The 20,909-nt window shown below is 37.3% G+C and overlaps 2 protein-coding genes across 15 annotated transcripts in view; one reads left to right on the top strand and one right to left on the bottom strand.

Annotated features, from left to right (window-relative positions):
* The window catches only part of KIDINS220 (kinase D interacting substrate 220), a 96,226-nt gene that overhangs the window by 62,464 nt on the left and 12,853 nt on the right, over positions 1-20,909 (bottom strand). For 11 of the 14 annotated variants that reach the window (XM_059891831.1, XM_059891830.1, XM_059891832.1 and 8 more), the window contains 10 exons: positions 19,383-19,481; positions 18,122-18,220; positions 14,115-14,213; positions 13,119-13,220; positions 9,582-9,680; positions 7,921-8,118; positions 6,117-6,215; positions 3,932-4,030; positions 2,819-2,917; positions 1,518-1,695 (listed from right to left, as the gene is read on the bottom strand). In XM_059891831.1, the coding sequence (XP_059747814.1) occupies positions 1,518-1,695; positions 2,819-2,917; positions 3,932-4,030; positions 6,117-6,215; positions 7,921-8,118; positions 9,582-9,680; positions 13,119-13,220; positions 14,115-14,213; positions 18,122-18,220; positions 19,383-19,481 (1,171 nt within the window). The remainder of the gene's footprint in view (positions 1-1,517; positions 1,696-2,818; positions 2,918-3,931; positions 4,031-6,116; positions 6,216-7,920; positions 8,119-9,581; positions 9,681-13,118; positions 13,221-14,114; positions 14,214-18,121; positions 18,221-19,382; positions 19,482-20,909) is intronic. The other 3 variants (XM_024999549.2, XM_024999550.2, XM_024999551.2) reach the window with 1 other exon arrangement.
* On the top strand, positions 11,727-12,528 carry LOC784521 (small ribosomal subunit protein eS6-like). Its single transcript, XM_059891833.1, has one exon. The coding sequence runs from the start codon at positions 11,732-11,734 to the stop codon at positions 12,410-12,412; it is 681 nt and encodes a 226-aa protein (XP_059747816.1). The 5' UTR covers positions 11,727-11,731; the 3' UTR covers positions 12,413-12,528.

Genomic DNA, 20,909 nt, shown 5'->3' with positions numbered 1-20,909 from the left:
AAAAAAAAGATGACAAAGGGTACAAAGAGGAAAATAGCAAAAATGCAAATAGGCTATAAATGTTATTCAAAGATCTCAATCTCACTAATAATTTTACAATGGAAATTAAAATGAAATTTTTTTATTATCAATCTGATTAGCAAAGGTCAATAAGAAAGCTGGAAATATCCAGTTAGCAAGGTTGTAGGGAATTGCACAAACGTGGCCTAAGGAAGAAGAGATTGTTACAACCATTTTGGAAAGTCTATCAAAACTGAATACCCAGTGACTTGCCAGTTCTACTTCTGGAAGTTTATTCCAAGAAAATAATCCTAAAAATAAAGAGTTAATGGATATTTGTACAAATATGTTCACTGAAGCACTAGCTTTCAATTGCAAAACAAACCAAATATTTATCAATAAAGAACTGAACATACTATTAAAACTCTGAAACATTATGCAACAATCATTTAAAACTTTTATAATACGGTATCTCAAGTTTTTTTTAAGGCTATATACATAGTATAAAACATTTTTAGAAATGTAAAGAATTTACAATTTGTCCAAACAATGACAAATTAGGAGATAAGGGACAATGGGAAGACTGCACTTTTTTTCTACTATATTTGTGTTTTCATCCTTAAAATTTAATGTATGCATTATTATCATCAGAAAAAATATTTTAAAATAAAAAACTCAATACAATAGAATCATACTTAAAAACAAGATGTAAGTAAACAGCAAAACTGGAAGGTGGCAGGATTCTACTCTCTCCTGTTGGTTTCTAGGACTACCATGTCTCTTCTTAATTTGAGTAGAAAATCGCCCCATATTTCAAAAGACCACATGTGAATGATTAGATTCTCATGTGCATCCTCTACAAGCAAAAACTACTTTAGTACAATATTCAAAGCATTATGCTAGGTGTTACGGAGGATACAAGATAGGAAGAAAGAATACCTGCCCTGAATAACTTGGAATCTGGGAGAAAATGCTAAAAGAAACAAAATAAAGGCCATATGTAATAGGTATTTAAAAAGGATTATTAACACAGTGCTTAAGTACTCCAATGAGGCAAAACCTTTATCTGGTTAGGCAGATCAGTCAAAACGTCACTGAGAAAGAGACGGTTGACCCAAGCCTTGGAGAAAGAGGATTTTAACAAGAACATTCTTGGGAATGGAGCGGGCACAACAAAAGCAGAGGTAGAGAGCCACTCACTGAAAACAGAGCATGTTTGATAAAAGAACAAAGTTTACCTGAGACAATAACAGGGGGAAGATATTTTTAGAAAAGTAGGCTAGATTTTTTAAGGTTTTAAAAGCTACTGTTGACTCTGAATGTACTTAATTTAGAATGCTCCAATATAATGCAAAGGAACTCTAGACAGGAAGAAGTTACTTTTCTACAGCAAATAACATTTTCAACTTTTATAATCTCTGGTTAAGTGATAAACACAAAACTGCTGTCATTCTCTTAATTTTTTCATAGACGTTCATTTCTTAAAACCTCAGGCAGATACAAAACCCAGTACTTACTGGCTCCAAATATTTGAGTTAAAATACTTTTCTGATGGCTACAGTCAATATTGTAGGGAGTCTCGCCTGCTTTGTTGGGTCTATACAGTAACCGTCCATCTTTGGGGTTTCTTAAAAGGAGTTCTGCCAGTTTCCGACTCCTCCCACGAATAGCAATGTGCAGAGGGGTGTCTCCTTTCTGTAAACAGTGAAGGGACACTTGAACTTCCCCATTTCTCATGGATATATACAGAATAACATTTTTCATATTTCTACAAAATAACAGAATACCCAAACTCTCCGTATTTTTCATATGAGTTTTTATTTCTATCTTCCTTGCAATTTTCTTTCTCTAGTTCCTTCCCTAGCTTTCCTTGGGTATTCTTTCTCCCAGAGCCTCCAGAATGAAAGAGCACAAGGAACAGGTTTCCCCTGCAGCTTCCCACAGGCCCTGGATCCACTTCTATCATAGGTTAATGGTACTTCCATCTACCATTCAGCTACTAACTGTCCACCATGTCAACCGTCTTCCTCAACTAATTTATAATTTATATTCTATTTCACAGTGCTCTCGTCATCAGTCTACACAGCATCTCAGTCCATGGTGGTATTTCACTACCACAAGTGAACTTGTCTTTCCCTATGCCCTTGGTCACCATCATCGTCTTTCTCTACATTCTCTGCCTTGGAGTCCTCTCTGTTGTATCCATGTTCTCTGCCTACTTACCACCTCTTCATTCCCTCAGCTTTCACCTCTCTCAAACATCAACCTGCCTTCTTCCCTTATTAGAATCCCCATCACTTTACTCTTCATATCCAGCACTAATGAAAACTATCATGTAAAAAAGAAATTTAGTCTGCAAAGTATTCTCCACCTTTTACTTTACAAACATCTTTTAAAGACAATGATCCAAAAGCTAACAAATGGAATTCTAAGTTTCTGCCCACTCTGGTCGCTCTAGAACATTAAATGATGTGCCACGTTCTTCCTGTGGCTTATCTTGATTCTTTCCTCTTGTTTCTCTGCAACAAGATCCACCCTGATGACATCATCCTTGCATGGTGCTCAATGCAGCTCAGCTCCCCGTAACTGATCTGAGCCACAGAGGGAACATAGGAAGCAACTTCTTTAACTGAGCCTGCCCACTCCTCAGCACCTCTCAGAACAGCCAAGATCTCACAGGATCCAAATCCCACTCAGATATACCCAGTCAGTAGTCTCTCCTTCCACAAAATAACATGAGACTCCCCTAAGTCCACCAGGTATACAGGTTGGTCTTACCAACTGCCCTATGCTCTCTGCACGAATATTTTATTACTACCTTATCGACAGCAGACACTTTGGCTCCTTTATCCAGCAGCAGCTCTACCACTTCTATGTTTCTCATCTTGGTAGCCTTTATAAGGGGTGTTTCGCCATCCTGTCGGTACAGATAAAAAGGTTTGCCAGATTAATACCTTTAGTCTTTAAAGTCATATAAACACATGTCAAGAAGTCAAATATTCACCCAGTCTATACTGAAAATGTTCTCAAGAAAACACAGTTGCAAAAACTAACAAGAAAGTGCTTTTCCTTCCATAACCAACCACTTGTATCAAAATACTTGTATGTTACTCAGCCAAGCAAGGGATGTACCCACTACTTGCTTATTAAAGAATGATCTAATTGCATTCAAAACCAAATTAAGAGAAAGAAGAAGAGACCACAGTTTAGCACTGAATTAGGAAAAAGCAAAATGTGGTCAGAAGCCATATGTGGTCAGAGCAGCTGACACACAGTTCCAAAAGAAAAAAGATTCCAAGGAGCCACAGCCTGCAAACCAGAAGGTATCCCAGGGCACTGCAGCCACCATCACTGGTTCAGATAACACTGCTCCAAATCTCTGGTAGATGAACCAGGGCTGTATTATGGGTGCTTCCATAAGTCTGTTTTATTCAGGAAGAACTCCTGCCATTTCATTTCAGAATTTCAAATATACTTTCCTCAAGAACAACTACTACACAGAAGGCCAAATATAATCACTGAGGTCTTACACAGTTTTATACTTTTCACATGGAGTAAAACAGACTAAAGTGGTTGGTTTGAGGAACCAATAACCACACAAACTGATCTTTTAAAAAGAAACATGTTCGGCATTCCAAACAACAGGAGCATAAAATAATTCTGGGGAAATGATCTGGCCACAGTTTATGAACAGCTGATACTGTGCTTTCTGAAAGTATCTAATTAAAATAACAAATTACACAGTGTATTCTGCTGTGAATACACAACTCCTAAAAGGATATAAAGCTATTCCTCAACTTAATACAGAACACTACCAGTAAAACCCCTGTCATTCTAATATCAAACAGTTGTAAAAACTTAAAAAAAAAAAAAAAGCACTACAAACATTCAGCATTAGGTATTGCTAAAAGGATGGAAATGTCGTTTATACCTTCGTGCATATTTCAGTGTCAGGATTGCACTGTAAGATGTCTCTCACCATTGTTGCATTTCCTTTCTCAACAGCCCAATACAAGGCAGTTTTACTGTCCTGTATTAATTTAAAAAATCAACAAGCACTTCATATAAGACAGAATATTAAAAATTCATCAGTATTAACATTTCTGTCAGAAAGCATTAATATATTTTACCAAGCAGCAGCATAATAGAACCAATACAATATTGTAAAGTTAAAAAATAAAATAAATAAATAAATAAATAAAAAGAAAAACAGTACAGTGGCCAAATCATCTACTTTTCAAAATTCTAAGAACCTATGTAATTGAACATGCAGATGTAAAAAAAAAAGAAAAAGAATAATATTAATCCTTATTGTACCTTGCATTTACTTGTGGGAAATTCTTTACAAAAGAAGTGTAGGAAAACTTAACACTTCTTGATTAGGAAGCAGCAACCCCACACAGCTGATAGGGTCAACTACGCTTCTGGAATGCAATTAGGTTTCAGGACCCACCCCACACTGAGTTGGAGGTCTTCAGGACTTGAGCTGTGTCCTTTGAGAAGTCACGTAAATATTCTGACCTTGGCTTGTGGCTTTTCATCTGCCCAATCTTTTCAAAAGATAATGCATGAGAATGTACTACACAAACATAAGCTGAATTGTTTCTGTCATTCTCAGCTTTCTTAATCTCCACCCATACCCATAAACTGATTTTCATCAGATCCTTTAAAATCCTCTCTAGTTCAAACACCAAAAAAGATTCAAATGGATTTTGAAAGCAGAGCTAAAGAAGAAAAACAAAAACTGATTAAAATGTTGGAAAACAGAATTGACAGACACAAAGGAGTTAGATAAAAGTCAAAATAGGTGATCAAGGCACCTACTTTCAGTGAAAATATGATTTTTTTCCCTCAATGAATGACTTTTGGCCACTATCACACTGTTTGCTACACCAAGATTTTCTCAACACAGTTCCCTTCTCAAAACCGCACACTAGCTTCTGAACCTTCTGAGTTTGACACTCTAACCTCTCTGGTCCTACATCCCTTTGCACTTTACTATCTCCCATCCCACCCTCCTTAACAACCTAATTTATTCACTAGCTAAGGACTACAGTCTTTCACATTCCCACTTTCCTGAACTTTCTCTTCCCATTATTCTACTATTCTTGCCTGAATTACTCAGCCTTTCTTTATCCAAACTCGACCGATTTTTCAAACTAGTTCAAATTCTACCTTCCCTCAAAAGTTCTCCTTAATGCCCTCTTTCACCACCTCCAGACTCTTATATTTGAATCTTCACTAGGCAATCAACCATACACTGCTGCTGCTGCCATTGCCTTCTCCACAACCATACACTATCTGATATCAAAAGTGGGCATCACTTTTTATGTTCAGATAAAAACGTAAGTTTAAGTATAAACTAAATGAACTAAAACCTTCCGAATTAAAATACATGTTTCGTACAGGCAAGAGATCCATGTTAAAAGACTCTCATGGCATTTGGCATAATGTTTATTAGTTTGATTCAAAAATGGATTTGTATACAAGGAAAAAACTGAGCAGAAATACAGACTGTCCAACAGCAAAATGGGTTGTAAAGAACAGATTTTTCTTTTTTAATCTAAAGCTTCTGACATACTGAATAAATTTACAACTTCAGGAGTGCTTTTACCTAAAATGAATAACCTTTATAGCTCTGTGAGCTGTGACTGCCTTAAACAAAGTCCATAGGCGCTACCAAGTGGTCCTGAGAAAGGCAAGCAAATGGGGGAAAGGAGATGAAAGACTAAAACAAAACACAGGAATAGAAGAACAATACACGGATGAAGAAGACAAACAGAGGGAGAACACTAAAGAAAACAAGTCACACACACTCAAAGTGCTGCCATTTCTCAGTATTATAAACTACTAATTTCAGGATTGAATATATTTAGACATTAATAAGGGAGGTGTACTTGAAAAACATGAGCTTCTTTATGGTTCAATTCTATCTAACTTGACATTAATACAGAAATTTCAAAATAATGGCAGTGAAACTTAGTAATACAGGCATCCATTAAATATATTAGTGTTTATAAGTTTAACTTCATAGGAAAACTCAAAGAATGACATTATGATCAACCAACATATACGACCAATTACAGTCATAGATAACAGTCTGTAATCACACACACCTGTCCTCTAATGTCGATATCAGCATATTTTTGGAGAAGTGCTCGAACAATTTCCACATGACCACCTCTGACAGCACCAATTAAGACAGTATCTCCACTCTAAAAAGACAAAAAAAAAAACCAACCATAGATAATTGATGAGGAAAACAAAATATACTGTTTTTAAGTTAAGATTAATCATATATTAATACAATAAAATTTTTTTGGAAATGTCTTGGGAAAAAAAGTATCTCAGATACTTTCTGTAAACAACAAAGTTTTTAGGTAACTAGTATTAATACCTGATATTAATAGCCTGTAGAATAAGGGAGAGAAGACTATACATCAAAATGAGGACATTTATATCTGAAATTCCAGGACAAAACTTTAGAAAGGTAAGTCACCCACAACAATAAGCCATTCTATTTTGAAGGCACCCTCTCATTACAAATGTAAATTAAATAAAATGACGCCATGACTGTCAATGAACCAGATGAATCTTTGGAAATTACATAACACAAATCCCTTGGAATCATGCTATCTGACAAAAGCCACTGACTCTAAAGGAAGCTGCAAAGCTAGAGCCATCTGTGGGTTTATAACCACATTTAATTAAGGGAGAAGGTTGGTTCCCAGAACAGAATCTATATTCTACTTGGCATTACAGGCCAAGAGTGCCCAGGACTGACTCATTCCTCAATATAAGGTTTAGATGAAGTTCATTACCTCATAAGGATAGCTCTGCCCTGAAATTATATTCACCAAGAAATAATCATTATTAATTATATCTTTCCCTACTTCAAATACTGTAAATGGCCTTTTTTTTTAACTGCTAAATTACAAATCAGTTATACGGGTTTGAGTTGGATCTTTCCATGAGCTATGGTTCATCTCAATCCTAAGTGGGCCCCAGTGGGCTACAATTCAAGATGCAGGCCCTTGAAAACTGAGCCACGATGTAACATCTTAACTACTACATTAAAAGTATAAACCCATGGCAGAAACACTTTGAGAATATTAGCATTAATTTGGGTTCAAACTAGGATATTAACACAAGGTTCTATATATTCCATTGCTTACTGTGCACCATGCACTATTCTAGGCTCTAGGAAATAAATTAGACAAGGTCCCAGCTCTGGGAGAATATATAGTCTAGAGGAGACTCACAGACAACATACAATAAACAAAAATAAAAAACAAGACAAATGTAATGCAAATAAAAGAGAGTGATGCAACAGAAAGTGACTGGGGAGTGACTTTGGTCACTGGGAATTCAAGACAGTGTACAGTGTCATGTGTACAGTATGGGTCTTTAACACAGGGTAGATGATGGAACCATCTGAGATGGAGAAGTCTGAGGGGAAAGCAGGTTTGGGATCAAACAAACAAAATATCTGTTTTGCTGAAAATTAAGAGGACCATTAGACACTCACGTGGAGAGTTTAAGTGGAAATGGACATGCAAGTGTATACTTCTGAGAAGAGGTCAGAGCAAGAGATACAAACTTGAAAACTCTATTAAGTTTAAGGGTGGGACCTGAAGTCTTAGAACAATGAACACCAACTATGAACAAGACCTACAGTAAGGATGATTTTAAGATCACATTATCAATAACAATATTATTTTTTAAAAACTGAAAAGAAAAAAAAAAACTGAAAAGAACACCCTTCACAAAGATTAAATATGTTTTAACTTATTAGTTTTAAAGGTAGAAATAAAACATCTTAAATATGTTATGCAGAAAGAATCTTGAAAGGTGTTGAGAAGTTAAGGTACCTTCCATCAACATCACCACTGGAAGACAAGTTCTAAATAGACAACCTACCCTATCAGGTATGTTCACATATGTCCCAGCGTCAAGGAGATCCTGTACAATTTCTGTATGTCCCTCCTTCGATGCAATCATCAAGGCTGTATTTCCATCCTTATCTGTTAAATTTACATTTGGATTTCGCTTCAAAATTTCTTTCACTGACTGTGTGTAGCCTCCTTTTACTGCCACAATAAGTGCGGTCATTGAATTCTAAAGAACAAACAAAAAAGTCCAATAAATTAGTCATTTCAGACAACTTAATTTATGCCCTAGTCAAAAACTGATGTTTTCAAATAGGTGACCTGTAATTAATAATTATTTCTGATAATAAAATGCCAATGTAAATAATCAGAAGTGATCATACCAAAAGTGGTCAGGAAGCATATTTTCCATTCTTGAAGATGTGTTAGTCCTCTTCAGTTGGGAGGAATGACATTAAAATCTTTAAATGATAACCTAAATTTGGACTCATTTACAATGAACAAATCCTCTCACAAAAGTATTGAATGGTAAAATAGCTGACAGGATGATTCAAAATTAAACACATTCTAAATGAAGTAATCCAAAGTCAGGTTAACAGACTTCAAACAAGTAACAATCTATAATAAAATCTATACGAAAAACGTAAGTGAAACAATGAATTAAAAAGTACAGAATATTTCAATAACAGTATAACATATTCTTCTTTCTTATAGTGACCCAGAAACCACATTTTCAAAACTGTCTTATTTTTAGTTGTTCTTTTAAAAACTTCACATTTATTAACAATAAATCACCTAATACAACAATCTGACTCACTGCAAAACAAATATTAAAATTTATTCTTGAGACTTTTATCTAGTTTGAGATAGCATGCAATTTCCTTATAGAAATATTTTGGTTGTTATATCAGCCCCTGGAACTAAGCCATAACTCTCAATATTAAATAACATAGCCTTCTCAGACTCTTCAGCAGTCAACATAGAGACAGGCCACTTATCCACTTGATAAACTGGCCAGAAAAGAGGCAGGTGAACAGTATGGCTTCCAGGGTCGGGTAAGAATCATGCTCTGTCTCCACACAGCACTAACATATTCCACGCCCCTTGAGGGTCGGCAATTAGCAGCTTTGCCACCATGGAAAATAGGAGGAGCTGGTTGGTATTATGCCAAGAAGTCAAGTATGACTTAGAGCCCACTCTTGTTACACTGCAGCCACAGGTTTGCTAGCAACTCTTCTCAGAATCCCTTATGATCCACCTCACATAATCTAATAATTATGTTAATAGAAGACTGTATTGTTTCTTGTGCATAAACATCATCTCCTTTAACTATACTCATAGAAGTTCAAGAGAAAAGTGATGTGATAGTCTCCTCTAGTACCCCCAGCACATTTGGCAGAGGCCAGGTACAAGCAGGGACTCAATAATGAATCCATAACTCCTAGTCGCTAAGATATACTGAACCAATTCTTAAGCTGTCTAGGTTTTGACCACTGATTTCTGATATTTTAAAATCTATCAGAGAAGGAAAACAAGTTACAGCTTAAAATATCAAAAATGTTTGTTTTTCTAAGTATTATTTAGATACTGTAGGGAAAATTTTCTAGACATATGCTAAGGAAAAAAATATTCTCTCTCTCAAAACTAAAAATATCTCTCTACTATCAGCAGTTAAGTAGAAAAGATACTTACAGCTCCTTCTTGATCAACATCAGCTCCCATGGCTAATAAATGTTTTACACATTCCAAATGACCTTTTCGTGCAGCCCAAACCAAAGGGGTGGTTCCATACTATTAAAAGAAATAACAAATTTAAAATTATTATTGAAGATATATTAAAAGAAACTAAGCTCTCAACATGAATTTTAATAAAAATCACACTGAGTATTTTAGATTACAGTTTACACCAATCATAATTTTAAGCCTAGGTGAATCATATTTTTCTTATTTTATTTCTCCCAAATAGATGGTTAACCACTGCATGAAATGTGTTTCACCCAACTTAAAGTTTTATAATAATTGACAATTTTTCATCATAAAGTCATACAGCCTTTAATTTCCAACACACTTTCTTTGCTTCCCATATCTTGTGACATATGAAGTCAAACAATTTGACTATAGTCAAAAATAGTAACAGCTAAGTGCCAAATATGGTTCTAACTAGTTGACATAGGTTAACTCGTGTAATCTTCATCACAAGAGTAAGTACAAATCACAATATCACATTTTAAACAGATGAGCAAACAAGACCCTGAGAAGCTAATTACAGGCTCGATGTCACAAAGCTACTAAGAGGTGGAGCAAAATCCATGAACCCAACAAGCCTGGCTTCAGCCTGTGCTCTTCACCACCACCCTAGATTTACCTCTATGTCTGATAAAATAAACGTCAGCTGAGAAACGGCACTCAAAAGCACGTTCTGCTGCAACATGACTCAAAAGCCATCAGAGAATGTAAATCATGCATAAAAGCAATGCTTTACCTTTGGGGGGATTCATGTGGCAATGAAGAGACACAGGAACACTTGCAGTGACATTTGACTACACTGGAGACTTAGACTGACATGAATGCTTAATGAATGCCTACTTTTTATAACAGCCTTGACTAAGAGAACTTCTGTGTGCTACTGGAGGTATGGACAGTGAATACTGACAGTACAGAAGAGGCATCCACGTTGACTGGGTAAGTTAAGGAGACTTAACAGAGAAGATAACATTCCAACTGAGCCTTGAGAAAATAAACAGGAGTTCATCAGGCAGAGGAGGTAGTAACATTCTTAACAGAGGGAAAAGAATAAACAAAGACACACACTTCACAGAAATTCATAAAAGTTCACAGAATGGTAGACCATCTTCTGCATCCAAAAGTACAGTGTATTTGGAGAGCGATGGCAAGAAGTGAGCCTGGGAAGAGACTGGGGTCAAATTGAAAAATCTGGGCTTTGAAACCAAAGATGCTAGAAAAGCTCCCCAAAAGCAAGAAAGAATTAAATTAAATTACAATTAAACATTTCTCAAATACGTGGGCTGTGCTCAGTCATGTTCAACTTCTGCCGACTCCATGTACTGTAGCCCACCAGGCCCTTCTGTCCATAGAATTTTCCAGACAAGAATACTAAAGCAGGTTGCAATCTCCTCCTCCAGGAGATCTCCCCAACCTAGGGATCAAATCTGCATCTCTTGTTTCCTATACAAGCACGCAGATTCTTTACCACTATTGCCATGTGAGAAGCCCCATTTGGGGTATTAAGGATATTTTAAAAAGTGAATAGGACAAAATCCTGGGGAGCTTTCTGGAACTGATGGCACATGAGCTGAGAGTGAAGGATGAATAGAAGTTGAAGAAGAGAAGGAGAGGCCACTCCACACTGTGAAAAACTCAGGAACCTGCATCATCGACAGCCAAGCAAAGGTAGTCTGTGGTAGAGACCACAGGAGAAAGGGAGGCAAAGACTATCTTTATGCATCATAACAGGGACTGACATCCTTAGGATTTTAAGTATGAGAGAGAAAGAACAAAACTTAAATTTTAAAGATCATCTGGGGTTTCCCTGATGACTTAGTGGTGAAGAATCCACCTGCCAGTGCAGGAGACATGGGTTCGATCCCTGGTCCAGGAAGATACCACATGCTGTGGAGCACCTACACCTGTGCACCACAGCTACTGAGCCTGTGCTCTAGAGTCCGTGCTCTGCAACAAGAGAAGCCAACACAATGAAAAGTCTACGCATCGCAACATAGAGTAGCCCCCGCTCGCCACAACTAGAGAAAGCTCACGAGCATCAGTAAAGACCCAGCACAGCTCTTTTCCATGGCGCCGCGGAGGCTGTCAGCTGCTTCAGAATGAAGCTGAACATCTCTTTCCCAGCCACTGGCTGCCAGAAGCTCATTGAAGTGGACAATGAACGAAAACTTTGTACCTTCTACGAGAAGCGTATGACCACAGAAGTTGCTGCTGATGCTCTGGGTGAAGAATGGAAGGGTTATGTGGTCCGAATCAGTGGCGGGAATGATAAGCAGGGTTTCCCCATGAAGCAGGGTGTCTTGACCCATGGTCGAGTTCGCCTGCTACTGAGTAAGGGGCATTCCTGTTACAGACCAAGGAGGACTGGAGAGAGAAAGCGCAAATCTGTACGGGGTTGCACTGTGGATGCCAATCTGAGTGTTCTCAATTTGGTCATCGTGAAAAAAGGGGAGAAGGATATTCCTGGACTCACTGATACTATAGTGCCTCGTGGCCTGGGTCCCAAAAGAGCTAGCAGAATCTGCAAACTTTTAAATCTCTCTAAAGAAGATGATGTCCGCCAATATGTTGTGCGAAAGGCCCTAAACAAAGACGGTAAGAAACCTAGGACTAAAGCACCCAAGATTCAGTGTCTCGTGACTCCACGAGTTCTGCAGCACAAATGCTGGCGTATTGCTCTGAAGAAACAGTGTACTAAGAAAGATAAAGAAGAGGCTGTAGAATATGCTAAACTTTTGCCCAAGAGAATGAAGGAGGCCAAAGAAAAATGGCAGGAATAGATTGCCAAGAGATGGAGGCTGTCCCCTCTGAGAGCTTTTACTTCTAAGTCTGAGTCCAGTCAAAAATGAGATGTTCTAAGAGTAACAAATAAATAAGATCAAACATCAAAAAAAAAAAAAGACCCAATACAGTCATAAATTAATTAATTAAATAAATTTTTAAAAAGATAATCTGGCAACAATACAGAGAAGGTAGATAGGACCCAAGATAGAAAGAAGAGCTACAACAGAAAATTTCAAATAATGAAGCTAGGAAATCAACTCTACTTTCCTGAGAATAATGACTGTAATATAAAAGACAACGGAAAGATACTGAGTACCAATTTAGGCTTCCCTGGTGGCTCAGACAGTAAAGAATCTGCCTGCAATGCAGGAGACCCAGGTTCGATCCCTGGGTCAGGAAGATCCCCTGGAGAAGGAAATGACAACCCACTCCAGTATTCTTGTCTGGAGAATCTCATGGACAGAGGAGCCTGGCAGGCTACAGTCCATGGAGTCACAAAGAATCAGACACAACTGAGTGACTAACACTTTCAATACCTATAGGGAACCCATCTATGAGATGTATGACCTTATAAAATATATTAATAAATATAAACATAAGATACATCAGTGCAGCCTCATGAGATCATATAAAAATCCTGGTAAGTCAGACACACAGAGTAGACACAACATGAACTGAACCTGGAAGATCCTGTTGACCTACCTTGTCAGAGCAGTTGACCTTGGCACCATTTTGCAGTAAAAGTTGCACTATATCAGCATGGCCTCTGCCTGCTGCCCAAATGATTGGGTAGACACTGTACTGCTGGGAGACAGTCAGACGGGCGGGGAGGTAGACAGGGAGGGAGGGAAAGAAAAAGTCTTTTAGGTTGATATCTATAGCACACAGTTGCTAAGAAGAGTAAATAACACAGGGAGCAATACAAGGTAGTATTTTTTTTAAAAGTCAAGTCACAGACCATTAAAAACACACATAAATCTCATAATATGTAACTGAGAACTGAGATGTACTCAACCTTAAATAAATATATATTATGAACATATTTATTTTTATAAATTCAACACACTTAATGTAATTATCTAGCCAACAGGTAAGACTAAGAAGAAGAATGTGAAACCTTTCTTTATAATCCTTCTATCAACCTGAATAAAACTGATTTTTTCCCAGCTGTATTAAGGCATAATTGACAAATAAAACTGTAAGGTATTTGAAGTGTACATGATGATTTGACATACATTTGCACTGTGAAAGGAGTCCCCCCATCAATAAAATGATTACTTAATCTGCAGTCAGAGCAAGCTTCATGCAAAGCAGTAATGCATGTATTATGACCAGTAAGAATGTACAGAAAACTGGCATGAGTATTTGGTAAATGTCTCTCTTCATTAAAAGAGCTTAGGTTAAGAATGCATACCCATAGAACACAGGAAAGATGACATAAGGATTTCAAAATCTCCTTTTGAAATGTTATATAGCTGTAACTAACATTTAAGTTGCTTTTTTGTTGATAAAAATTGAAAAAAAAGTTTGGCTTCATAAAAAAATTCCCTTGTGTTTTGAAATCGCATTCCGAATTATTATTTTTAGTAAGGTCTATATCATTTTACCCAATATGAAGTCCAAAGTACAACCAATATTAAGTATTTCCTAAAAGAACTTACCACATCTATTACAGACGAACTTTTTGTTAATGCTTACCAGACCAGTAACACTTGGATTGGCACCATGAGAAAGCAGCAGCTCGACCACTTCAGTACGGCCTTTATAACACGCCCACATAAGAGCCGTCCATCCTCCCTTCAGGGAAAAAAAAAAGGGGGGAGAGGAGGGAAATAAAACACTGGACTGTCTCCAAGGACAAAAATGTCATTAATGAAGCTTCTTTTGTGAGCATTCTCTATAAAACCACTGTTTTATGAAATCACTACTATGTAGTTCTAATACCCAACCTCCCCATGGAAATACACAATCATATCTGGACAAAGTCCAATCTCTTAAGTCCAGTAATTACTTCAAAGTTTGTATTATATTTTTGGAAATTGATACAGGGAACATTCATATTGGACTCTACTGAATTTCCAAGATTTATTTTGGCTGTTTAAATATTTTCCTTCAGCAAACATTCTATGCCCCTAGATACTCTCCTCCTGGTGTGAGTCTAGCTTTTTTCCAGAGACGGATTCCAGCCATCCCATTCAACTCCTGCATCTAAACCCATCCTATAAATTCCAGATCGGTATCGTACCTCTTGCTAAAAAAGAGAAGATACAAATATAGATCATGATTTCCAGGGGTGAGCAAAGTCATTAAGTATGAATTAACAGCATGGTAACTTCCTATTTTCCAAGCTACAAAGCAACATTCTTAGTTTTAGCAGTGTTCTCTTTAGCTATCATGCAATTCAAGAAAAGAGACCAATGTAATCCAATTATACTAGGAAGTGAATGTTTTGTTTGCTTAAAAAAGAAAAGTATTTGGACCAATCCAAATTTGGATGCAAGAATATAAACCACTTAATCCTCTTGATTCTGTTTCATCATCACTAAAAGAGGTAAAATAAAATAAGTTGCTCTAATCTGAAAAAGGCAAAACTATGGAAAGGAAAAACAGACAGTGGTAGCCACGGACTGTGGAGTGGGTGGAGGGGATGGTTATAAAGAAGTGGCATAAGGGTACAGTTGATGCAATAGAACTGCTCTGCACAGAGCTATGGTGGATGAATGACATCACAAACGTGTCAAAACCCACAGAACTGAACGCCAGAGAGTGAATTTTACTGTATGTAAATCTTTAAAAAATCAACTAGAATGTAGGAAAGACAGACAGAATACAGACCAGGATGAATTAATTATATTACAAGTATATCACACAATTACTTAGAAACTGATCCAGGTAATGTCAGAAAGCAGTATTTTGACTGAATTCTGTAATGCTACAGACAAAAAGAACTGTATACAAACACTGTATTTATTTAGTAGCAAATCTGTTTCTCTCAGGGTATGGGTTAGAAATTCTGAAACTATTTATTTACTAGAGTTGAACAAATAAATAAATATTCTGTGTAGATAGTGAGAGCCAGATTTCTCACAGTCAGAAGAGTGTTACAAATTAAGAAAATGGGGAAGGCTTACTGTAGACTGGGTTCACAGTTATCAACTAAGTCTTTTCATTAAAAAAAATACACCCACACACATCAACTGAGTCTCTTTATTAATATATACACACACACAAAAATATACAGAATAGACGTATGTGACGTGTATGCAAGAGTTATGTATTTTCTACATCTATCCACTGAGGAGGACAAGCAGCAGAGACATCCCAGTAGCGATAAGTATACCTGACAATTAGATTATTGGTTTCTAAATATCACTTTTGAATATCAAGAACTAGGGCCCCTTGGGAAACTGATTGATTCCAAGAGGAAGAATCACGGAAATAAGGCAGGGAAAATATATGATGAATCTGAACCTGAAGCATTTTGTAATACAAGAAAGTGAAAGTGAAAGTCGCTCAGTCGTGTCTGATTCTTTGCAACACCACAGACATTACAGTCCATGGAATTCTCCAGGCCAGAATACTGGAGTGAGTAGACTTTCCCTTCTCTAGGGGATCTTCCCAACCCAGGGATCGAACCCAGGTCTCCCACATTGCAGACAGATTCTTTATCACTGAGCCCACAAGGGAAGCCCAAGAATACTGGAGTGGGTAACATATCCCTTCTCCAGCAGATCTTCCCAACCCAGGACTCGAACCGGGGTCTCCTGTATTGCAGGCAGATTCTTTACCAACTGAGCCATCAGGGAAAGGAAATGCTAAAATATTTATCTACATATAGATATTTATTTAGAGACACAGAGAGAACTCTTCTTTAATTTCAATAACTAAATGTAAAGATATTATGAAAATATAAAAATATATTAATTCACCTGATAAACTGGTATGGTGCTTTTAATAAAATATTGGGAACTAGGTAATTCCATGAATTTCTCTTCTACTTTACATGCCAATAAGATAAGAACACTACATTTTCCTCCTGCCTATCAGGTATCCATCCTTTGCCTAGGTTACTGACATCATCACCTTCTCTCCCTAAACTTTTATAGTGATGTACTTCCATTTCTTTTCAGCAAAAGGAAGGATACAAATAGTTCTGTATCTTTCTATAAAAATAAGTATACCAATACCTTCACTGAGTTTTGAGAATAAGTCTAATACTGTAGAAGCAAGAACACTGTGTAAATTATATTAATACTGTAGAAGCAAGAACACTGTGTAAATTATATTGTACAGTATAATATTAAATGAAAGGTGGTGGAATGCTGAAGTTTCTTAAAAATTCAGGTCACCTGGACTTCATAAAGCATCAGCAGCAAAGTAATATATGTTTTATCAAGGCAGTTCAATTTCAACATTTTGTAGAGTAAGAAGCCTTCATGATCCTTTTCTTCACCTCTATGCTTTAGGTACATGCCAAGATCAAACAAGAACTAAGATGATTAAGAATCAGATCTTGAGAAACTTGTAATGTGTACAGATGGCATATCCGAACAGTTACATTTTTAAAATAAACTTATATTATTCTGAATACCATAACTTTAAGCAGTGAAAATATTTTCAAAACTATGTCTCTCTTAAAGTTCTTAAAACAATTCTCTCATTGATACATTATAAAGAGTAATGTGTTGTCTTAACAATATTTCAGAAGTTTAAACTCTGAAATAAACAGAAAATGTGATTAAGAGTATTCTAAGGAGGTACATTATATCACCTGGGTTTTAAAGCATTCTTGAGGGGAGAAATATCAACAACCTCAGATATGCAGATGACACCACCCTTATGGCAGAAAATGAAGAGGAACTAAAAAGCCTCTTGATGAAAGTGAAAGAGGAGAGTGAAAAAGTTGGCTTAAAGCTCAACATTCAGAAAACTAAGATCATGGCATCCAATCCCACCACTTCATGGGCAATAGATGGGAAAACAGTGTCAGACTTTATTTTTGGGGGCTCTAAAATCATTTCAGACGGTGACTGCAGCCATGAAATTAAAAGACGCTTACTCCTTGGAAGGAAAGTTATGACCAAGCTAGACAGCATATTGAAAAGCAGATGCCAACAAAAGATCCGTCTAGTCAAGGCTATGGTTTTTCCAGTGGTCATGTATGGATGCGAGAGTTGTACTACAAAGAAAGCTGAGTGCTGAAGAATTGATGTTTTTGAACTGTGGTGTTGGAGAAGACTTTTGAGAGTCCCTTGGACTGCAAGGAGATCCAACCAGTCCATCCTAAAGGAGATCAGTCCTGGGTGTTCACTGAAAGGACTGATGTTGAAGCTGAAACTCCAATACTTCGGCCACCTGATGTGAAGAGCTGACTCACTAGAAAAGACCCTGATGCTGGGAAAGATTGAGGGCAGGAGGAGAAGGGGACGACAGAGGATGAGATGGCTGGATGGCATCACCGACTCGATGGAAGTGAGTCTGAGTGAACTCCAGGAGTTGGTGATGGACAGGGAGGCTTGGCGTGTTGCAATTCATGGGGTCACAAAGAGTCGGACACGACTGAGCGACTGAACTGAACTGAGGGTCATTTCAATGCCTGACCCTAAAAACAACGTCACCTGACGCACAAAAATACAAGACTTCACAAATATCTATTACTGTTACTAAGACTGCAGCTGACTGACAACTATAAAGCACATCCATACCATATCCCGGTGTTCCAAGCTGGCCCCGCACTTGAGCAGCTCGTCCACAACGTGCAGGTGCCCTTCTTTTGAGGCTGATATAAGCGCTGTCCAGTTATCCTTAAACATACAGACACAAATGTTATCATTTCAAAACAAACAATAACATTCCAAAGTCAGTTAAATTTGAATTTACATACCAGATGATCATACCAAATTGACATGATCTGACACACTCTAAGCTACTCTGAAATAACACTGAACCATAAGCTCAGTTAAGAATCTATCTAAAAAAAAAAAGAATTTCTCTCTCTACCTATTGACTATAATGATGTAGAAATGGCTTCACAACTCTTGTGCAGTCTTTTCACTGGACTTTTAATCACTGTGTTTTTTAAAAAGGAGAAAAAATGAGTATCAAAACCTCAAAGTTAATCTGTGTGGCTACAACCACTATTATAAATTGAAATTCAAGAGCCTGTAATTAAATAAAAAAGCATATTTACAAACTATTAAACTAAAACCATCCCATGTGATGTGTTCAGAAACTATGTGATAAAGCCTTTATTTTTTAAAGGCTGCAATTATCCTATCCTTTTATTCACGTGTACTGTCATTTAATTCAAATGATCACTGAATTACAATCGTCAGTTTAGAATCATCAATTTTAATTATAAAGACAAACAGAAAAACAAATATGGCTATGTGACCCTGAAAAATAATTCCTCAGAAACAGAGAATTAAGCCTCTCGAATAGTGATTTATCCTTCACAAATGGTATCAGAAGGGACCACATCTTTCTGGCTTATCCTAGGTAATGATGTTTATAATAAGAAGATACCATTATGGGGAGTTACTTAGCAGTATGACTCTTTACATGGATATCTTCTAGGCAGGCATTTAATTTTGTGTGTGTGTATATGTGTGCGTGCCTAATCACTCAGTCATGTCCGACTCCTTGCAACCCTATGGACTAACAGCCCACCTGGCTCCTCTGTCCGTGGGATTTTTCAGGCAAGAATACTGGAGTGGCTACATGTGCTCCTTATTCAGTGAGTGCTATCTGTACATAAAAAAATACACAAAGAGCTGAGACTGCTCAATGAAGGTAAAAATTTCTCTCCTATACTATCGTTTTTAAAAAATCGAGTTAGCATATTACTGAGTAATGTTGATACACAGCAGAAGTACAATCTGTAATCTATTACTTCTGAATCACTTCGTAAAACCAAGCAACAAAGTTAAAGAAAAGAAAAAGGCAAATGAGTAAATCAATATATACCAAATCTTCCAGATTACAATTAGCGCCATTCTTAATTAATTCTTTCACTATTTCCAGATTGCCTTGTTCAGCAGCTATCATCAACGGAGTCTGGCCACACTAGAGACAGAAGAGACACAGAGATCATTCAGGATGCTGCATGTTAATTAAAACACCAGTTAAATATACCACCCATACATTTCCATAATGTTAAGCTCTATTTACAGCACTTAATTTACAAACACCTCTGAATTCAACTTTTCCATTTACTAATAATATGAAAGTCGAAGAGAAAATGCTTTTTTTTTCTTACAATAGCATTCGTAATCTGTTTTGGGCACTGCAATTTTATTCAAAATAAGCAACGTGTATAATACTAGGCACTGAAAAGCAATTTCCACAATAATCTCAGAATATCTATGGCAACCAAATCCTCTAACAATACAGCTAGAATATGATACACAATGTGGTTTTGCTGTGTGTATAAGACGTTTTTGTCAGGACCAGAGGGAGAAAAGTAAAACAGTAAAAACAATACAGGTGCTGCAATATCGTGGAGTTTTTCGGAGCCTTCCCTTATAACCTTAACTCATTACACTAAAGTTCCTACTAGCTACAGCAGCGCTGTCCAGCCTGTCCCCAGAATGAGTCTCGGCAGTTAAGACACGGGCTCCCGCAGCCCTTAGACTGCGGGGCAGGGCCTGGACAGCTGGATCCTGGGACAGGTTCCCTCCAGCTGTCAGCTTCGTCTATCCCAAGTCCAGGATGCACACGATCATTTTCTGTACATGCCGTAACATCAAACAGACCAGACGCTCTGGGCTAATAGTGATAGTACTAAAGGTGCCAAAACATACCAAGGTATAAGGAAAAAAATTACACCAAAACCTAAGTTCCATTTGATAGATTAAGCACCTACTTACTGAATGTACATCAATGTGCAGGAAAACATCAGTAATTTTTTTTAAATGCTAATTTGACAATATCCCACTGCTTAAAATCCTTAATGGTTTCCTAGGCTCTTCTGGGTAAGAATCGAAGTCCTTACACGGCCTGCGGTCCATGAAAATCTACCTTGAAACCTATGCCAAGCCGTTTCTTCCTCACGTCTGCCCTCAAACTGTATGCAAGCTCTTTCGCACCTCTAGATCCCTCTACCACACCCAATTAACTATTTCCCACCTGGCATCTCTTGGGTCAAACACCAACCCAGCAGGGGAGCCTTGCTAACCCACTCTAATGTCGTGTACCATGCTAATCCTTGTTTGTACTTACACGTTTATTTGCATGATGAACAACTATTACTGTGTTTCCTCTAAAGGCCCTAAACTCCCCAAGGGTGGGAAGCATGTCTGTTTTGTTGAATACTGAAACTCCCCCATAAGGTGCAGTGACTGCCACACAGGTGTTCACATACTTGTAAATGAGTAAATGAGTGAGCAAAATACAGAAGAATTTACAAATCTACTAATGGCAACAGACGAACAAGCAAATAATCCTAGTAACAACACATGCTACTGTAAGAATACAAGTATAGAGAAACACAAA

The sequence above is a fragment of the Bos taurus genome, chromosome 11 (assembly GCF_002263795.3).
Source record: "Bos taurus isolate L1 Dominette 01449 registration number 42190680 breed Hereford chromosome 11, ARS-UCD2.0, whole genome shotgun sequence".
Classification (NCBI taxonomy): Eukaryota; Metazoa; Chordata; class Mammalia; order Artiodactyla; family Bovidae; genus Bos; species Bos taurus.
This window is presented reverse-complemented; position numbering and strand designations above follow the sequence as displayed.